Raw genomic sequence first — 20,181 nt, 5'->3', positions numbered from 1 at the left:
CATATACATATATGATAAAACCATATTATGAGAAACAATCTGATACTGTGACTGTTGTGGTTAATGATAATGAATTTGATTTAACTAGGAACATGATAGATGATTCATCTGAATTTCATTCCAAATCCAACACTGTTTCTGTCAGGTTACCAAATTCAACATTCTGGAAAATATTGATGAGAAACTAGCACATTTACAGCCAGAACAGAAACAGCAGATGAAGAAGTTAATTTTTAAATATAAGGATTTGTTTCCAGATGTTCCGAGAAGGACTACTATAGCTTCACATGATGTAGATGTTGGAGATGCCAAACCTATTAAACAACACCCATATAGGATGAACATAGAAAAATCTGAACTTGCTGAGAAAGAAATTAAATAGATGTTAGAGAATAATAATATTAGACCTTCTAACTCGAATTGGAGTTCACCCTGTACTATGGTGCCAAAACCAGATGGTAGTATTAGGTTTTGTATGGACTATAGGAAGGTGAATGCTGTAACGATAACAGATGCATATCCAATTCCTACAGTAGATGATTGTGTAGAAAAGTTGGAAAAGCAAAGTTCCTTACAAAGATTGATTTATTAAAAGGGTATTGGTGTGTTCCATTAATGGACAGAGGTAGAGACATTTCTGCATTTGTAACTCCATCTGGGCTATATGAATATAATGTTCTTCCATTTGGGATGAAGAATGCCCCAGGTACTTTCCAGAGGATGATTAACTCTGTGATTCAGGGATTGAAAGATACTGATGCTTATATTGATGATTTAGTGACAGGAAATGATACTTGGGAAGTACACATTATTGTGGTGGAGAAATTGTTTGAAAGGCTTTCAAAAGCTAATTTAACTATTAATTTAGCTAAGAGTGAATTTGGACATGCCACTGTGACTTACCTTGGTTATGTTGTGGGTCAAGGTAAGGTAGCTCCTGTTCAGGCAAAAGTTCGGGCAATTTTAGAGATTCCCACTCCTCGGGGAAAAAAACTCTCAGAAGATTCTTGGGAATGGTAGGATATCATCGAAAATTTTGTAAGAATTTTGCTAATGTTGCCCTTCCATTAACTAAACTTTTGCAGAAGAATGTGAAGTTTGTGTGGACAGTGTCTTGTCAAGAAGCATTTGAAAAATTGAAAACAATGATATGTCAACAACCTGTGCTTAAGGCACCTGACTTTGGAAAACCTTTCTCATTGGCTGTGGATGGTAGTGATGAGGCTGCAGGAGCAGCATTAATGCAAAGGAATGAGGGTGATGAGGTTGATCATCCAGTAGCTTACTTTTCTAAGAAATTTAATAAGCATCAAAGAAACTATTTGACAATAGAAAAGGAATTGTTATCTCTTGTTTTAGCTTTAGAATATTTTGACGTCTATGTTGGTACAACTCAAAACCACTTATTGTTTACACTGATCATAATCCGTTAGTGTTTCTGAGTAAGATGAGAAACAAAAACAGAAGATTATTAAATTGGAATTTGATGTTACAAGAGTACAATATTGTAATAACTCATATTAAAGGTAAAGATAATGTGGTTGCTGATTGTCTATCTCGATGTTGAATGTACAATGTAATTTTCTTATGGAGTGTTTTTTTTTTACAGTTGTAACACTCCTACTGTATTGTAAGTTGTAAGATGTTATATGATGATACTATGTATATTGTGTATGTTATAATATTTATACATTTGTTTTTTTTCCTTGTAAATAATTGTTAAAATTTTGTTCTTGACAGACCAAAAATTTGTTTTTTGGAGGGAGGTGTTACATACCCGTGGGTACTTTGTACTTGTCACGTGACAGTGGTGTTGAAGCTACAATGGACTTAAGGTAGTGGTCTTGTGATGGTGGAGTGACGTCATTTTCCCCGCCAGTAGAGGTCATGCGACAGGTTGTGTTTTTTTGCAGGGTATAAAAGGAGGACCCCTCCCTGTGAGGAAGGGCAGTTCGTGGCTGGATTTGCCATTTTGACTCCATGCCACTGCGTGGTCCAATATTATGATGCAGTTTGGTTGAAAGGTGGAGTTTTATTTAATGCCTAAAGTTTAAAAGGTCATTGCCAGCAGTTTCTTTATAATACTGCCAGTTAAAAATCAGTGGAGAGTGAAGATCGGATTTCGGGAGTTAAAAGATTGAGGAAAGTCGATTTCGACGGTGAAACAGGTTCGACCTTGTTTGATCCTCATTCGGAAGGAATTCATTGGCTGTCCCCGTGTTAATCCCTGCGAAATATAGCAGAAAGGATTGGGTACAGTTTTGTAAAGGAAAGGTCAGTGTCTTTAAGCCGTTTCATTTTCATCTTCGTAAATTCTCCAAGAAAAGTATAGTTCGACTGGGAACTGCAACAACACGACGTGAAAGAGAATTTAAATCGTCTAAAAAATCTCTCCTTTAATGGACTGTAAGCATTTTGAACTTTTGCAGTATTACTTTGAAGAACTGTTTTTGCAACATCGTTTTAAGAACTGTTTAAGCTTTATTGCTTTAAGAACTGTTTGTGCTGCCGGACAGCAGCTGATTTCCAGTTACGTTAGTGGTTTGTTTACTTTTGGGAGTTTGTTTTTCAGTGTTTAATAAATGCTTTATTTGTTATAAAAACCCCTGCCTCACTTGTATATTTATTGTTGCTGAATCAGTAACAGTATTCTAATACCACCTTTGAATCTTCTTATATTGGCTTTCAGAACATAGATCCCACTCATGTGCTCTTTGCATTTCTCTTAAATTAAGCCTGTATTGGCCTTGGGATCAAAGCAAGATTTCTAATTCACCAAGAGAAACTACTGGGTCATGCTGACACCGAACAAGCTGTCAAAGCTGGTTTTGTATTTAAAATATTGAATCAGATTTATTCATCGAAGGACAGCTCAGATATTTACACCTGATTCCTCAAGTGGGAACACAATGGAAAGATCAACAAAGAAACTCATAAGCCATACTTTGTAAACAGCTGAATAATAATTCAATTACCATCAAAGCAGAAGACAAATCACCCTTTGTAACTTTCAAATCAATTTCCTTTCTCTCTCCAGGAAGTTCCGATAATACTGCTTCCTTTCCATATTTTTTTCAGGAAAGCTCTTTCTACAACTAAGAAATGGTTACTTATATTTCTTGGATTTTGAAAACCTGCAGCTCATATTTAACATGGAATTGTTAGTCGTACTGCATGATTGATTCTTTCTTCTCTTCATGTGGCTAACAAAACTAGCATCACTAGAAATCTTAGCTAAGGTCAAGTTTCTGCCTGTTGCCTGTTTGTGTTTGACGTGCCTCTCATTGGATTCAAAGGAACAGTGACAAAACAAACCAAGTCAAATTATCAAAATAAAAAACAAACTGCAAGTGATCAAATCTAATGCAAAAACAGAAAGTGTTTGAAACACTCAGCAATTCAGGCAGCAACTGTGGAAAGAGAAACAGAATTAACATTTCAGGTCAAAGAGACTGTCTGGACTAGCTAAAATTACATTTGAGATCGTCGTAAGTAAGTAGCACATACCGAGGTTTATCTGTTAAATCTAAATGAAAATATTGAGCAATGTGGCTTCTTGATGTATCTTGCTTTTATAAACTTGCTGAGTGTGGAAAAACCCTTACTTTGCCAGCTTCTTGAATCCAATAGCCCTCTTTTTGGTGGGAGTTCCATTGGCTGCTTTCCACACATGAGTGAACCAAGGGTCTAACTGTATGAGAAAAGAAACGAAGGCCACAGTTAAATTCCCAACATGCCGTGATGCAGCAAGGTATGTTATAGCAAGAACATAAAAACAGAGCAAATAGAAGCAGGAGTCGGCCATTCGGCTCCTCGTGCCTCCTCTACCACTGAACAAGGCAAATATTCCACCGTAGCAGTTTTCAAATTGATTCTTTTAACAAATCTATTGAATTCTGTTTCAAATACAATCAGAGTGACCCCAACAACAATCCTCCAGGGTGAACATGTCTACAGATACACCACACTATGAGTGAAGAAAGCTCTCTAGAGTTTCGGCATGATTGAATTATCCTTAGGGAAACTCTGCGACTTCTAGTTATGGACATTTTAACCAGGGGAAACATCCCTCCAATCTTCAGGCACTACTCTTGTGGGCAGTGAGAACGAAAAAGTCATCACCAAAGGCAAAGCAACCTCTTCACTTGCTTTCCGTAGAAACCTGGTGTATATCCCATCTGGGTCTCATCTATTCTAATGGTGTTAAAAAGTTCCAGCACATCCTCTTCCTTAAATTTGACATGTTCCAGCACATTTGCTTGCCCTACACTGCCCTCACATTGCTCAAGGTCCTCCAACTGCAGGCACATGTTTCCTTTTTTACCCCTGATTGTTCCTGTCCTTACTCTGGTCACCCTCTTGTTCCTTACGGTCTTCCTTAATCCTACTTGGTGGTTGTTGAGTGTGGGGGTAATGGAAGGGGCAAGCAGGAACATGCATGAGTAGCTCAGCTGTATGGAAGTGGAGGGAAAAAAACTGCTGGAGCTACATTCAGTGGCCACTTTATTAGGTACAATTGCACACCTGCTCATTAACGCAAATATCTAATCAGCCAATCAGGTGGCGTGGCAGCAACTTAACGCATGGAAGCAGGCAGGCATGGTCAAGGGGTTCAGTTGTTGTTCTGACCAAACATCAGAATGGGTAAGAAATGTGATCTAAGTGACTTTGACTGTGGAATGATTGCTGGTGCCAGATGGGGTGACTTGAATATCTCAAACTGTTGATCTCCTGGGATTTTCATAGACAACAGTCTCAAGAATTTACAGGGAATGGAGCAGTAAACAAAAAAGCATCCGATGAGTGGCAGTTCTGTGGGCGAAAACACCTTGTTAATGAGAGAAGAGAACGGCCAGACTGGTTCAAGCTGACAAGAAGGTGACAGTAACACAAATAACCATGAGTTACAACGGTGGTGTGCAGAAGAGCATCTCTGAATGCACAAACTTTGAAGTGGATGTGCTACAGCAGGAAGCCACAAACAAAAATACACTGAGTGACTACTTAAAGGGTCCACTGAGTGTACAGTGATAGGCAATTCATTTCCAAAAGGAGTAGACTCTGTTTCATTGGCTGCAAACAAGGCACTTTGCTTCCCTGGCACTGGGATCAAAATCATCTCCACGTGGGTAATAGACATTTTGAAGGGGGAGGGAGAATACTGAGTGTTTGTGGAACATAGATAGAGAGAGGGATGATTTTCTGCATTATGGGTAATGCAGCTATGCCCAATGCACCTATAATTTCCTTTCCCATTTCTTTCTTTATTCCAGAAAGAACTTCATCTGTGCAAAGATTCTTATCCACTTTACTTCAACTTGTCAGTTTTCTCTCTTCATTATCTCTGTTACTTCTACTTCTAATAAAACTTCAGCAGCACCCTTGGGAAGTACAGATCCAAAGTAAGCCTGTGTTCAACTTCCTCTAAGTACATACATCACCCTTTAGGTCCTGAATCAGCTGAATCCACCCTCCTATTACTCCCACACAATTCTATGCAAAGACATTTGCATTGTGCAACAAACACAGTATGCTGCAGGAACTCAGCAGGTCTGGCAGCATCTATGGAGAGGAATAACCAGTCAATGTTTTGGGGCCGAGACTCTTCATCAGGACTGGAATGAAAGGGGGAAGAAGCCAGAATAAGAAAGTGGAGGAGAGGAATGAGCATCAGGTGATAGGTGTAAAAAAAAGTGAGGGGAATGTTGTCTGGGTGGGGGCAGCGGATGAAGTGAGAAGCTGGGAGATGATGATGGAAGATATAAAGTACTGAACTTGACAGGAGACAGAGTGGACCATGGGAGAAAGGGAAGTGGGAGGGCCACCAGAGGGAGGTGATGGACAGGCGAGGAGAAGAAGGGAGTCAGAATGGGGAAAGGAAAAAGAGGGAAGGGGGAGAAATTACCAGAAATTAGCGAAATCAATATTTGTGCCATCAGGTTGGAGGCTATCCAGACGGAATATGAGGCGTTACTACTACAACCAGACTATCCTCATTGTCAGATGAGAAATCAAGATAGAATGTTAGTATTATTTTCTCTCTTACATTGTGCTGCAGTCTATTTTCGAGTTCCAGCTTGATTCTTTTGAATTCATTTCTCAGCTCCGTTCTAAGCTTTCCATTTTAAACCATATTCCAAATAGCTTGTCAACCAGATATTGCCACATAACCCATTTCCTCCTGAACTTTATTCACGAACTCTTTCATTTGATACTCTCAAGGCAGCATTTTCTTGTCACCAGATCTACACTACTCTTATCCCCTGAATAACTTGCTACTGGGAGACTCCTCAATGCTGTTGCAATAAATTTTCAATTCAGTTCCAATGTTTCCTCTGAGAAGTAGGCCACTGGATTTACTTTGACAATAGTTTTCTTCTACATTAAGGGTTTTACTGTTGCAATGACAGAAATACAACTGGCTTTCAGGTTCCACATGGATACATACAAATTAAAATTTTTAATTCGGAACTCCAAGAGAAACTAAAATTAAAATAAAGGTATTGTTCTGACAGCTCACCTGATATTCAAATGATGGGCTCAGGTGATAGTTCAGCATCTCCTGATGGAAGACAGGTGTAATGCTTCCTGACATTGGGGGGACTATCCACACCCAGTCTGCGGGACACCCCCCTCGGCATCGATATTCATTTTCCATGTGTTTCATGAATGATTCCGTTGCAGAATGATGGTCCACAATTGTCACTTTGTCAGACTAAATAAAAACTTCCAATGAGTCTTAAATCTCTGCAATTACCGATTTGTAAAAAACAAATCCTTTACTGAAGCTTCTATGTACCTGAAAACTGTGTAGGACAGCAATATTTATTTCAACTAATGCTTGGTCCTTCCAAAGAGACGATACATTTCCAGTGTTAAGTCCGATTCGCTTTGCTACTTCCTGTGGGAATATTATATATAAATATTTGAACACTAACAATTTCTGTCAAGCAGCCCCTTCCTGCTTGTATCAAATTAAAGTGCAGATGCATTTTTTTAAATGTTTTATCCCTGGGAATCGTTTTTTGTTCTACTAAATGGGAACTGTGTGAAACACCCATAGATCATAGAATTAATTGTTTTGGGGATAAAGCTACGGACTAACATGAAGAATTTTATTAAAAGGTCTTGGTTTATGTGTTCACTCACTAGGACAGAAGTGAGTTGTTTTACGAGGGGTGATTGGTAAGTTCATTGCATGTAACGAGAGCTGTATAACTCAGCTCCTTCTACCCCGGGCCACGAACTTATCAATCACCTTTGCTGTGGTCCACCTGGATGTCCAAGATGCTCTCGTTACATGCACCTGCAGTTCAACTCTTTGAGTGATAGTGCAGAAAGTTTGAAGTTATTAAATGTGCTAGGTTTCCTAAAATTAACTCCTACTGCCTTAGGCCACGAACTTAACAATCACCCCTTGTAGGTGACACATGCAAGAATGCCAACATTTTCCCCACCCAATCGCAACAAGCTCAGAATCTCCACAGATACTTTTGGGAATGCAGGGATAATATCCGGCAGTACCACAGTACTCAGAAGGGACCTGCCCCAGGTTAGCCACACTGCAAGAACTCCACTATTGACCTGCATGGAGGCTGATCAGGTAAAGATGGCATTCAATATGAAGTAGTAAATTGGTTCTGACATTGGCTTTGTAGGAGAATCCAGAGAGGGGTAGTAAATGATGATGAGAGAATCAACCCTGACAACGGAAGTTTCTCCCATCGCCATTACCCCACATACCCCTGCCCAGCCCACACCCCTTTGACCCCTCTGTTGCCTATCAATGGATTTAAAGCAGGTGTATCTACTGCAGAGCAGTGCAGTGTGTTGATGCCGAGGATAAAGTTGACATTATTTGACAATTTGGAGTAGCGACTGCGGGCATCTTGCAGCCGACTGCAGATTCTGTGCCATCATTTTCAATCATATGAAAGGACTCTTGACTCAAAAATCACTAAGTATTTATTTAGTTCACCATCAGATGTTTAGAGGCAATCTACGCACGTAAAGAAACAATTACCTGTCCAGAATTACACTTCTGGATTATGCTGTAGTAAAACAGACAGCAGTGCGAGGGAGTTCCTAGAAATAAGATCTGTTCATGAGACTGGCTGACACAACTGAAGTTAATAAAAGGTCTAGAGCACAATTGTCCCAACTGTATGGCATGGAAAATTTACTCAGAGGTGAGCTGGCCCATCAGCTCTTTTTTGGAATTAAGCCAGAGGTCAGTTTTTAATAGTTTGCTGGGCTGCATGTATGAATTTGCTATTAAAAAGTCTTGGTTTATGCGTTCACTCACAAGGCTAGGAAGTGAGTTGTTTTAAGTGGGACATGTCAGAATGCCAATATCTCCCTGCCCAACTGCAACAAGTTCAGAAACTCAACACATACTTTTGGGAATGCAGAGATAATATCTAGCAGTACCACAGTACCTAGTAGGGATCTCCACCAACTGAAATCCATTTCAAGCCCTTACATGTCAATTCTATCAATTATTACTTTATAAAAGTTCATTCCAGTGTTACAAAATCTGTAGCAATTCATCCACCCAGCATCTGGGAAGCAAACTGATTGGCTAGTGCAGTGACTGAAGTTACCCATAGGAGTTATGCCTCATGAGCAGTAAAGTGAGTATTATGCTTTCATCACAAAACAAATTGTGATTTCAATAATGTGAATCTGTTAAGCTTTTCTTATTGACGGACATAGCAAATTGCTTTGAGCCACTAAAGCCGCTTTGTGCAATAAGAACAAGTTCCTTCATTTGTTTATTCTGTTCTTTTTTTTAGAGCTCATTAAAAATGTTTCTTTTTTGTCTTCAAAAGGCGATGCCTCATAAAGGTGGCATCCTAAGGTCTCCGAACATGCAGAACACTCTCTCTTGTTACCATCATCAGGGAGGAGGTCAGGGAGCATGAAAACACAGACTCATTGTTTTAACAACAGCTTCTTCCCCTCTGTCATCACATTTCTGAACAGATAATGAACCCATGAACATGACCTCACTATTATTGCTCTCGTTTTGCAATACCTATTTAATTTTATATACAGTATATGTAATCTGTAGTATTTTCATGTATGTACAATGTACTGTGTATGTTAATCAAAATGGCTTCTTTGGTTTGCTAAAGCAGGAATGCTTGATAAATATTTGATAAATGTTTTTTCTCGCAGTTGTTTAGCTTTGGACTTGCTGATACGGGGATTGTATTCATTTTTTAACCAATGGGGAATGTTATTTTGTCTTGTGAGGCTGGGAGCTTGGGGGTTTCGCGGTCTTTTCAGGGGAGGCGGGAAGGAGACGCCGAGGAAGGTGGACGTGCGCTGCACTGCTCGGTTGACCACCAGGGGTGGTCCCAGGTGCGATGACGTGGAGGCCGGAGGAAAGTGTTGAGGGGTCAAATGGTTCGATGGTTGAGCTCCAACGATGTGCACTAAACTGACTGAACTTTGATAATTTGGCGCCTTTTACTTTATTTTCTTTTCCTTCATATATACTGTATTGCATAGTACTCTTTTAGTTTTAGTAAAATCTTTAAAGTGTATTCCATAACGGTATCTGGTGTGAGTTTGATACGGTGTGTGTATGCGCGGCATAAACTTGATTCTCACAGCACCTGCGTGTATGGGAGGTGGGGTTGGTGAGTGGCTGGATCTCCTTTTCCCCTAGTCATATACCAGCCTGTTGGGTAAGTGTTACATGTATTCCACTGTACTGCTGCTGCAGAAAACAAATTTCTCCACCTACATCAGTGATTTTAAAGTTGATTCTGATTAACTCAAGATTATTGGAAATATTTCTGAGCTATTCCAGAGGAAGAAGTTACCTCTAGCACGTAGTAGCGAGCAACATCACAGAAGTCTCGGACTCCAATCTCTGTCCCCATATACCAACCATTGAAGGGGCAAGCAGTAAACTCAAGACCTCCAATATCCAGGAGCATGTTCGAAACAGCTGGCAAGGCATACCACTTCAGTTTCAGATCTTCAAACCATTGAAACCTAAGGGATGAACAAAGGGTACAAAACTGCAAACAACACACCATCAGATGAAACTTTTTCATTCTTTCTATGAAGAAAAAAGACTTAAAACTAACAGCTGACCTCAGCAGAACTGAGCACAGTACATACTTGGGGTGTCTGATAGGTACTTCCAAGATTAGTTCAGGAGGAATCTCAAATAGTTCAGGGTCATTTCCATTGGCTTGAAGCAAAAGAGGGAGGATGTCAAAGCGACCCAGTGGCGCCTTCCAACCTTGTTGGATACAGATCTGCATAAAGGATAGTCAACAACAGAACTGTAAGATCTAGATATTCAATGATCATAAGTAAGAATGAACGCTGTAAGTTGCAAAAAAATAAGATCTACTAACCTCAGTCAACTCCACCGAAGCAGGGTCACCAATGATAGAGCCATCAGCTTGTTTGTACCCAGCATATCTTATCAATTGGCTGTTCCAGATTCTGAAATCACATTTTCCATCTACTCTCTGTGGGAATATTGTAATTGCTGATCTGCAAAATCATCAGCTTTATAAGTAATGATTTAGAGACATCTATTGTTATTTATGAAACTTCAGGATTTTCCAAAATGAGAATTTGAATTCTGACTAAATCTACAGACTTTTACTGGAAGTAATTCATATGTACTGTAACCAGCCAAGCTTGATACTAAGCTTTCTCTCATTGCATTTAGTGAAAGGAAAATAAATTCTATATTTGTGGAGCCTTTCATCCTTTTGAAAAAAATCATTTTGATGGGATATTTTAGTAAGTGATCACAAAACAAACAATTGTTGTCATAAACATTTTTTCATCTTCAGTGGTGTCAGCCAGTATCATGAATATCTCATTATTCAGGGCCACAGCTGCTTCTTCAGACAATTCTTCAAGTACTAAAGATCATTTTCTTGAGAAAAGTGAGTTTTACTATTTTCCTGATCCATGTTCTCCATTTTCGTACTGTGCAAAGCAACCAGACAAGGAATTGTGAAGCATCCTACCTGGGTTTATCGTGGTTTGGTATGGCAACTGCTCTGCATGTGACCACAAGAAAGTGCAGAGAGTGGAGCACACAGCTCGGCACATCACGGACACCAGCACCCCTCCACGGACTCGGTCTATACTTCTCACTGGCTCATTAAAGCAACTAGCATGATCAAAGACCCCATCCACCCTGGACATTCTCTCTTCTGCCCTCCCTCATCAGGCAGAAGATAAAAAAGCCAAAAAGCATGTATCACTAGGCTTAAGGATAGCTTCTGTCCTGCTGTGATAAGGTTATTAAATGGTTTCCTAGTACGTTAAGATGGACTCTCGATATCACAATCCACTTTGTTATGATCTTGGACCTTAATGTCTACCTGCAGTGAATTTTCTCTGTGGAAGTTCCACTTCACTCTACATTGTGTTTTTGTTTTACCTTGTACTACCTCAATGTACTGTGTAATGAATTGATCTGTATGAACAGTAAGTAAGACAAGCTTTTCATGGTATCTTGATAAATGTGACAATAATAAATCAATTCCATTTATGTAATTGAGCAACATAAAATCATTTTTAAAAACCCAAGCATAGGGCTGGATATTAATCAGGATTTCACTAAGACATTAATAAACTTGAAATTTCATCTCAATTAAGAATGAGATAATATTTCAGGAAAATAAACCCCCCCAGTGTTTGTTAGTCTAATAGATAATGATGCACCATCAATAACTCTCGGAGAAGTGAGGCGAGAGATAGGCTTTTATTATCTGGAAGAGAGAGCACTATCAGCAGCAACAGACATCACACAACATCCTGGAGACTGAGGGAGGAGCAGTGCCTCCAATCGCCTTTATACAGTGGTCTGTGGGAGGAGCCACAGGAGCAGTCAGCGGGGGGGGGGGGGGGGGGGGGTGTCCAGACAGGTATATGTAGTTCACCACAGATAATATTTTTTTATCCTTCTAAGAGAGCTACTACTTCACAGAACATGCATTAAGAACTGTGCACAATTCTTAACAACTTGTAACTGACTGGACGTTCTTTGTCAAGCATAATAGGAATATAGACCTTATCATTCTGCTTAGATTGGAGACTCTTTACAGGTTAAAATAATAGAAGCTAATGGGTATAGTACATAGTTAAGCAATTCCTGTTTATTGTCCTGTTACTTCGTATGGTATGAAATTGAAGCACAGAGAATGAGAGAGCTCGTGGTAAATGCACTTGAAAATGACTCGTTCGCAAATGAAGTGCCTCCCCGAAGAATGAGATACAGCCCTAAATAATGAGGTATTCATTGAATGAAGACAATAGTTGAAAGCTAAAAATATTCATGATTTGGAATAATTTATTTACCTGGAGAGGGAGAGCAAAACAATATGTCATACAACATAAAACATTTATGTGGTGATTGGATAAGGTTTGGTCCAGCTCAATACTCATACTTGCTTGCCCATGCTGTTCTGTAGCCATGATTACCTTTTGCAGTCCTGCAGGCCCAAATCCTCCAGGCCTTGTTACCATGGCAGCGGCCTGTGAATGGTGTCAGACCTCAGGCAGAGGATCTGAAACCCTGCCCTGGACTTCCCTAATGGCATTTTGATAGCTCACTGTTGTCAAGGGTCTCCAAAGTGTATGACCAGACATAGGAAATAATTGCTCAGGATAACTTACATAATTCTTAAACATGATCTAAAACTTGTCTAGGCTTAAAGAAATTATAGACATTATGATTAAGTGATATAAGGTGACAAAAAGAAAATACTTGCTTCTCAGTCAAGTTGCAGATCAAATTGAAACAAATGGGCTGTAGTACATTTACCCAGATTGCACCTTCTATAAAGTGCAACCAATCCCAAAGCTCTCAATCCCCAGCTGTCAGCGCAGCAGCAGACCAGGAGGTTGGCTGCCTAGGTGCATCTTTTTTTAATTTTAGAAATATACTTCATTCATAATAAAGTATACATGATATAAAACCAGGAGATGACTTTCTTCGCGTTCATTGTAACATCAGATCAATTTAATGCTTCAAAACTGTTTATGTTTTCTTCTTAAACCAGTATGTCCACGGATGGCTAGGTTGTATTGCGCAGGAGCTGACGTCTAGGGCAAACTGATGCATGTGCAGTGGAGTCATTGACATGTGAACATCATGATCTGGCCCATTGCATTTTATATTTGTAAATGTAATGCCTAATAATGACCATGAGTCGTTTCCTGTCTATGCACACGCCTCCTGATTAAGTTGATTAATAGGTCACCAACCTGAGATTTCCCTTGTTGGTGGCGTACTTGATGTGATTGCATATATAGTTGAACATGCCGTGAGAAGTGGAGCAGTCACGTGCATCAAAAACCTGCGAACAATACAGCTATTAACAACACTGCCAAGGGTAGCTGTTCAGAGACCGACGTCCTACGATGACACTCTATCTCTATTTTTTTGATAACATCTATTTCCTTCCATAATTCCAGTTCCAGACCACAGGTTATTAGATATACAGCAAACAGTACTGAAAGAAGTTTGTGAGATGTTTTCTAGTGCTGTGGAAAGCAAATTTTTAGTTTTTTTTTATGGCAACTCCAGTTCAATTCTACCAAACACTAGAGCAGGGGTTCCCAACCTTTTTTATGCTATGGGCCCATACCATTAACCGACTGGTTTGTGGAACCCAGACTAGGAACCCTGCATCAGACAATTCAGTTCCCACTTCTGTTAAATAGTTTTCTGAAATATCCTCCTGTAGGATAATTAATATTGAAGGCAGTTAGATTAACATATTAAAGCAAGGGGATCATCAAGAAACATAAGGAATTTCTCTCTCACACATACTAGCCATTCACAGACATGGATAAATGAGCCTTCGTTGCCATTTTTATAATTAACCATCATAAAATGTATCCATACAAATCAATTGGAATCATGGTTGATGGGAAAATCTGAATCATGGTTAGTACAACAGATACTTGCAAAACAGTCATGGGTATCTCCATTGCATCCCAGGGAGCTGTGTTTGAATTAGTTAAAAGAATTGTAGCTTCTATATTCTAAGCTTTATGTCAATTTTTGAACAAATTTATTCTTGTTACAATTTTAACAAGGTAAAACAGTGACTGTTCATCTAGATTGACAGCTGTTCAATACATGATCATTATTCATGCAAAGTGCTATACGTAAACTAAGGCTAAGGAGTTGTAATAATGAGACTGTTTGGCAATAAGCATAACATTCTGTAGGTTTGGAATATGATCATTTCATGGTTGAGAACATAGAACACTACAGCACAGTAAAGGACCTTTGGCCCATGATGTTGTGCTGATCTAAGATCAATCTAACCCTTCCTCCTACATAGCCCTCCATTTTTCTAAGAGTTTCTTAAATGTCTCTGAGGTATATGCCTCTATCATGACTTCTGGCATGCACCCACTCTGAGTAAGAAGATGTTACCACTGATATCTCTCCTACAATTTCCTCCAACCGCTTTAAAAGTATGGCTCCTGGTATTATCAGTCATTTCCACCCTGGGAAAAACATCTCTGGTTATCCACTCAATCTCCACCTCTTATCATCTTGCCGCCACTCATCTCCCTTCACTCCACCTGTAACGTTTAAACATTGCTTCTGAGCTTTCATGCCTCTGCTCCTTGTCTGACTGGACACACAAGGAGACTGTGTTATTTAAAGAGCATTTTCATAGTATCATGAGCAAATCTTAACCTGCAACTTGGACCATTGGATCCTCCCAATGCAGCGGGCAGCGTTCCTCCAGGCATGTTTGGCTCCATAAATTAGCTCAGTGTCTTTAAGCTGGTAAGTGCCGGTTGTTTCGATCTCCCTCATCACCTTTTCCATCCTTTCAATGTGAGCCTTAGATCCATGCCTGTTAACAAAATGCCTTACACTTGTTATAGTAATACTATGTTTAAAAGGACTGGACAGCGAGGGAAAATGGCTCATTTTCCAAAACAAAGGTAACATACAAGAATACAAGTTTATTCCTGTTACTAAACTTACTTTGGCTGTGGTTTCAGAAATGGAGCAGATGTCCACCAGTCAAAATGTCACAACTTTTGTATTTTGATATAATTTTGACCAAGTCAAAAGATTCCGTGATTAGAGAATTGAAAACCTCTCAGAATCAGACACTCCTAAATTGCTGTTTAAAAATCATCTCTCTCCTTCCCTTAACACATATTCTACACCATTTCTGTTCCATACCCAATGCAATCAAAGATTTTCCAGGAACAAAATCATTAAAAATCACATTTTTGCCCTATGTATCTCAGGGAAGTAGGTTAATAAATCTCAATCTGATGTCACTAAGATTCCATCAGTTATCAGGAAGTGACGGGACATTCAACAAATGGTCTGTATCTGGCCTCAGTACCGACACAATGTGGTCAGATTTAGACCATCTCTTTCTATATTCAAAAAAAAAGCATCCTGTTACTTTACAGCACAATTTTTTGAGAATTAATTTAATTATCCAACTTTCCCTGAAAAGTTAGCAAAGTATAATTGCATGGCAGAAACTTATCACAGAGACACACTGCATGAAGAAATGGAGTGGGGTCAACTTGATCAAGAAGCATGCTAGTCAATGTATACATCATATTTTTTCAAGAGAAATGTACTTAATAGCTAGAAGGGTAGATAAAAGAGGGTGAAATGGTTTTCTTTAGACAAGGAAAGATGGGGGTAATTTGATAGATGTATATAAAGTGACGAAGGATCTGGAGAAAGTGGAATGTGCGAGGCCTTTGCCATTGACAGGAAGGTCGGGGACCACAGGTTGCAGGTGTAAAGCAAAGGAAAAGTAATGGTGACATGAGGAAAATCTTCTCCCCATAGCATGTGGCTGGAATCTGGAATGAACTGCTTGCAAATGTGGTGAAGACAGTTCCAAAGTGGCCTTCAAGAGAGAATTGGATGGTGAGGAAAAACCTGCAAGTAAGTGAAGAAGAGATGAGGCGGTGGAATTGTGAGTTGCACTCGTAGAGGGGTCTGGTGGTTCCAAAGGGGCCTTCAAGAGAGAATTGGATAGCGAGGAAAACTCTGTAAGAAACTGAAGAGTTGAGGGGTTGGAACAAGTGAGTAGGGGCAGAGGGGTGGCATGGACATAATTGTCTGAATGTCCTCCTTTGGTGGAGTAATTATTCAATGATTCCATGATTAATCACAACCACTGAAATTTAATACAGCAATCTTGTAGAAGCTTCTGTGCAAAGTAGGAGTAAATTGAATAATTGCCTTTTGATGGATGTGTAGTACTGGTTGAAAAAGTCTTCTGCCAGTAGAACAAGTTGCTCTTTAGTTCGGGCTTCACTTGGTTTCCTTAAGTGTTGACTTGGCATCATAATTGATCCCGTGCATATCTGCTCTCTGCACCCAGTTGCCTGTAAGCATAGAACAAGATGAATACCAGAACTATGGAACGCTACACTAAAATGCCCAACCATTGTCTGCAAAAGCCACAACTGGAAGCTTTAAAAAGCTAAGCTTACCACTCTTGAGTTTAGGTGCAACGTATCACTTAAAATGGCGCCTGTTTCCCAGTTCTTTATCTTAATAAAACGGGAAGATTTAGATGGGCTGTCATTTGGCAAATTCTTTGTAGGTGACTCTTCCTGAAATAAATGAAACCAGTGTTTTAATTTAAATCAGAAAGAGTAGAAAATGACACTTTTCAGAAAGGAGTCAACGTAGATGTGTGAATAAACATTTGCTTAGCTTAGTAAAATAATCATTCACATGAATAAACTCCAAACTCTGATCAGGTAGGACGGACGATGGTTTTACCTGAAGAGGGGTCTCAGCCCAAAACAATGAACATCTAATTCATTTCCATAGATGCTACCTGACCTGCTGAGTTTTTCAAGCATTTTGTATGAGTTGCTTTGGATTTCCAGCATCTGCACACTTTCTTGTGTTCATGGTTTTATTTTGATGCCCTCCACGAGGTTTGTATCCAGTCAATCCGGAATGTAGAATTCATCTGTTGAAATCAATACTGTATCCACTGCTCACGAATTGGCCTCCTCTATTTTTGCGAGCCTGGGCATAGACTTGGGGAAGCACTTAGTCGAGCACCTTCACTCTATTCACAAAAAGCAGGATTCCCCCATGTTCAACCATTTTAATTGCAATCCCCATTCCTATTCTGACATGATAGTCCATGGCCTCTTCTACCGTTCTCCAAGCTATTCTCAGGATGGAAGAACACCTCATATTCTGCCTGTGTAGCCTCCAACATGATTGCATGAACATCAATTTATTTTACTTTCCCCCTCTTCTTCAGTACCCCATTCTGCTCCACCCTTACCTCTTATCTTCTTCTCACCTGCCTATCAACCCCAACACCTCTCCTCCTTCCCTTTCTCCCACGATCCTCTCCCCACTCCTATGGAATTCCTTCTTCTCCAGTCCTTTGCCTTTTCCACGTATCACCTCCCAGATTCTTATTTCATTCTCCCTCCCTCACCCACCCAGCTTCACCTATCACCTGTCAGCTTGTACGACTTCCTTTCCCCCCACCTTCCCATTCTAGCTTCTTCTCCAGTCCTGATGAAATGTTGACTGGTTACTCATTTCCATAGGTGTTGTCTGACCTGTTGAGTTCCTCCAACATTTTGTGTGCATTTATCAATATCAAGGTAGCATTTTTCAAGAGAGTGCTGTTCTGGAATACTGGTAAAGTCAAAGTTAAAGCACATTAAGAGATAAACCAGTGGTTGCAGTAATACTCCTACAAAGGTAGATGTTTATAGCATAGGAAGTCAATCATTCCAGCCTTAGGACATTGAAGCATCTTCAACCCCTTCGTCAATGCTGTGGTCAGCCCATAAGTGTCACCACACAGTCTGGTGCCATCACAGCATGCTCACAATGTTCAGCAGGACAAAACAAGTAGCAACAACAACAGAACAAGACAACACCACCAAAACAAGCCCCCTTCCCCACCCACACAGGCAGGCCTTTCACCCCAGGACAGGCTGTTTACAGTTTTCCAGACTTTAGCAAACTTGCAGACTCGACTTCCAAGCCTCTAGCTCCAGAGTCGCTGACTTCGGTCTTTGACCTTCAGGCTTTCTGTCTCCAGTCTTGCCCAGCTCTGGACTTCAACCTTTGGCTTCGGTTATAATGATTTTACTAGTCCTTTTGAAGCATCTTTCAGTACTGTTACCTGGTTTGGAAACACTTTGCCATGATTTCATCATGACTGAACTTGAAATCAAGACAGCTTTCGGGAAGTACACTCAGAAGAGAGACTGCTTGAGTTTGAGAAAATACAGTACCTCACCATAACTCTCTCAAGGACAAAAATGCTAGCCAAGCCTGTAACAGAAAAGATCGGAATACTTTCCATTTGATTTTTTTTTTACAATTTATTCCAGCTGCTAGTATCTGGGAAACTGTACCGCAGCATAAAAGCCAGGACCAACAGGCTCCGGGACAGCTTCTTCCATGAGGCCATCAGACTGATGAACTCACACTGAATTGAGTGTATATATTACATTGATTGTACTATTTAATATGAATTATTATAAATTACAATGATTGCACATTACACATCTAGATGGAGACACAATGTAAAGATTTTTACTCCTCATGTATGTGAAGGATGTAAAAATAAAGTCAATTCAATTCAATTATGAATATTATGATGTTAAAATGTAACATCAGTTACATGGGCTAAATATGCAATATTGTGATATGTGGATATTGAACTTCTCCCTTGGAAATCTGTTTCCTATGTCCTTTGAACATGAAGTGTAACACATTATGAAGCTCTATCACTGATTTAGCACAATCTGTACACTGGGGAAAGATTTCTTTCCTTGTGTTTTTTGGAACTGAGCAATAAAATTGTAATTGATAAACAATCATGCATAACTCGTAAAATAAATAAGATCCATTTTTAACACAAGCCATATATTTAAAGTTCATAATTTCATATATCCAGAACCAGTGCTGATTTGAATTCTTTTACCTGCTTTGAAAATGGATTAGGAAGAACTGTCTGCAGATCATTAGGAACTTTTTCATTCTCACTTTGAAGGTGCAGGCACCGCTGGTTTAAGTCCACCATGTCCCTATATGGGAACATTGCTCTGATTAGTTCAGTGATTAAAAAAGAGTCTTACAGCATTCATCATTGTTATATAACAGCAATAAATAAGCGGCGGGTTTTGGAAATGGAGTCACAGCCCTTATTAAACTGCCTGTAAGCTGCTGGTGATTAAGAGAAACTTTCTAGGTAATTATCCCATTCATCAGTGATTTCTACATGAGAACAATTTTTAGGAATTATTATTATCAATAATGGTGTCAAATGAATAATAAGTCATTTCACAGTTGTGACACCAAACCTATTTGAAAGAACACACTGTAGATAAATATAAATCATTTCATTATCATTGAATAATCCCATTTTCTTTTTTTAAAAAGAGCTTATTAATGAGACTGGATTTTTAATGGGCTGAGCTATGTTGATCAGACTCATCAGAAATAGTACCCAGCTATATATATGAACAGAGACACAAGAGACTGCAGGTGCTGGGGTCTGGAGCAAAACACACCTGCCTGGCACTTAACGTTCTGACTCTGTATACACCAGACAGAACAGCCTTCCAGCACATAGCCATAACATTAGATTAGATTCAATTTCATTGTCATTGTGCTGAGTACAGATACAAAGCCAATGAAATGCAATTAGCATCTAACCAGAAATGCAAAGAATAATGTTATTTACAAAAGAACTGCGATTAAAAAGTAAGTGCTACAGCACACAAATATAAAAGTACTGAGACAGTACAATATGGGTGCAATACTGCTTAGCGCTGTGATGTGAGGTTCAGCAGGGTCACAGCCTCAGGGAAGAAGCTCTTCCTGTGCCTGCTGGTGCGGGACCGGAGGCTCATGTAGTGCCTACTGGATGAGAGGAGAGTAAAAAGTCCATGGTTAGGGTGAGATGCATCTTTGATAATGTTTCTCGCCCTGCTCAGGCAGTGTTTATGGTAGATGTTCTCAATGGTGGGCAACTGAGTGCCGATAATCCGCTGGGCAGTTTTCATCACCCACTGGAGTGCTTTGCAGTCTGATATGGGACAATTGCCATACCACATTGAGATGCAGTTGGTGAGTATGCTCTCAATGGTACAGTGGTAAAAGTCTGTCAGTATCCTGGG

The 20,181-nt window shown here is 39.7% G+C and overlaps 1 protein-coding gene across 1 annotated transcript in view; it reads right to left on the bottom strand.

Annotated features, from left to right (window-relative positions):
- nos1 (nitric oxide synthase 1 (neuronal)) overlaps positions 1 to 20,181 on the bottom strand; it is a 94,856-nt gene that overhangs the window by 46,399 nt on the left and 28,276 nt on the right. The window contains exons 2-12 of the mRNA XM_059986940.1: positions 18,984 to 19,086; positions 16,498 to 16,620; positions 16,244 to 16,389; positions 14,711 to 14,873; positions 13,258 to 13,349; positions 10,380 to 10,521; positions 10,138 to 10,277; positions 9,834 to 10,008; positions 6,800 to 6,901; positions 6,521 to 6,715; positions 3,606 to 3,691 (exon numbers count right to left, since the gene is read on the bottom strand). Coding sequence (XP_059842923.1) covers positions 3,606 to 3,691; positions 6,521 to 6,715; positions 6,800 to 6,901; positions 9,834 to 10,008; positions 10,138 to 10,277; positions 10,380 to 10,521; positions 13,258 to 13,349; positions 14,711 to 14,873; positions 16,244 to 16,389; positions 16,498 to 16,620; positions 18,984 to 19,082 — 1,463 coding nt within the window. The 5' untranslated portion in view covers positions 19,083 to 19,086. The remainder of the gene's footprint in view (positions 1 to 3,605; positions 3,692 to 6,520; positions 6,716 to 6,799; positions 6,902 to 9,833; positions 10,009 to 10,137; positions 10,278 to 10,379; positions 10,522 to 13,257; positions 13,350 to 14,710; positions 14,874 to 16,243; positions 16,390 to 16,497; positions 16,621 to 18,983; positions 19,087 to 20,181) is intronic.

This window comes from Hypanus sabinus, chromosome 13 (genome assembly GCF_030144855.1).
Source record: "Hypanus sabinus isolate sHypSab1 chromosome 13, sHypSab1.hap1, whole genome shotgun sequence".
NCBI classification, from domain to species: domain Eukaryota; kingdom Metazoa; phylum Chordata; class Chondrichthyes; order Myliobatiformes; family Dasyatidae; genus Hypanus; species Hypanus sabinus.
The sequence above is the reverse complement of the archived record's forward strand: the minus strand, read 5'-3'. Positions and strand labels throughout refer to the sequence as shown.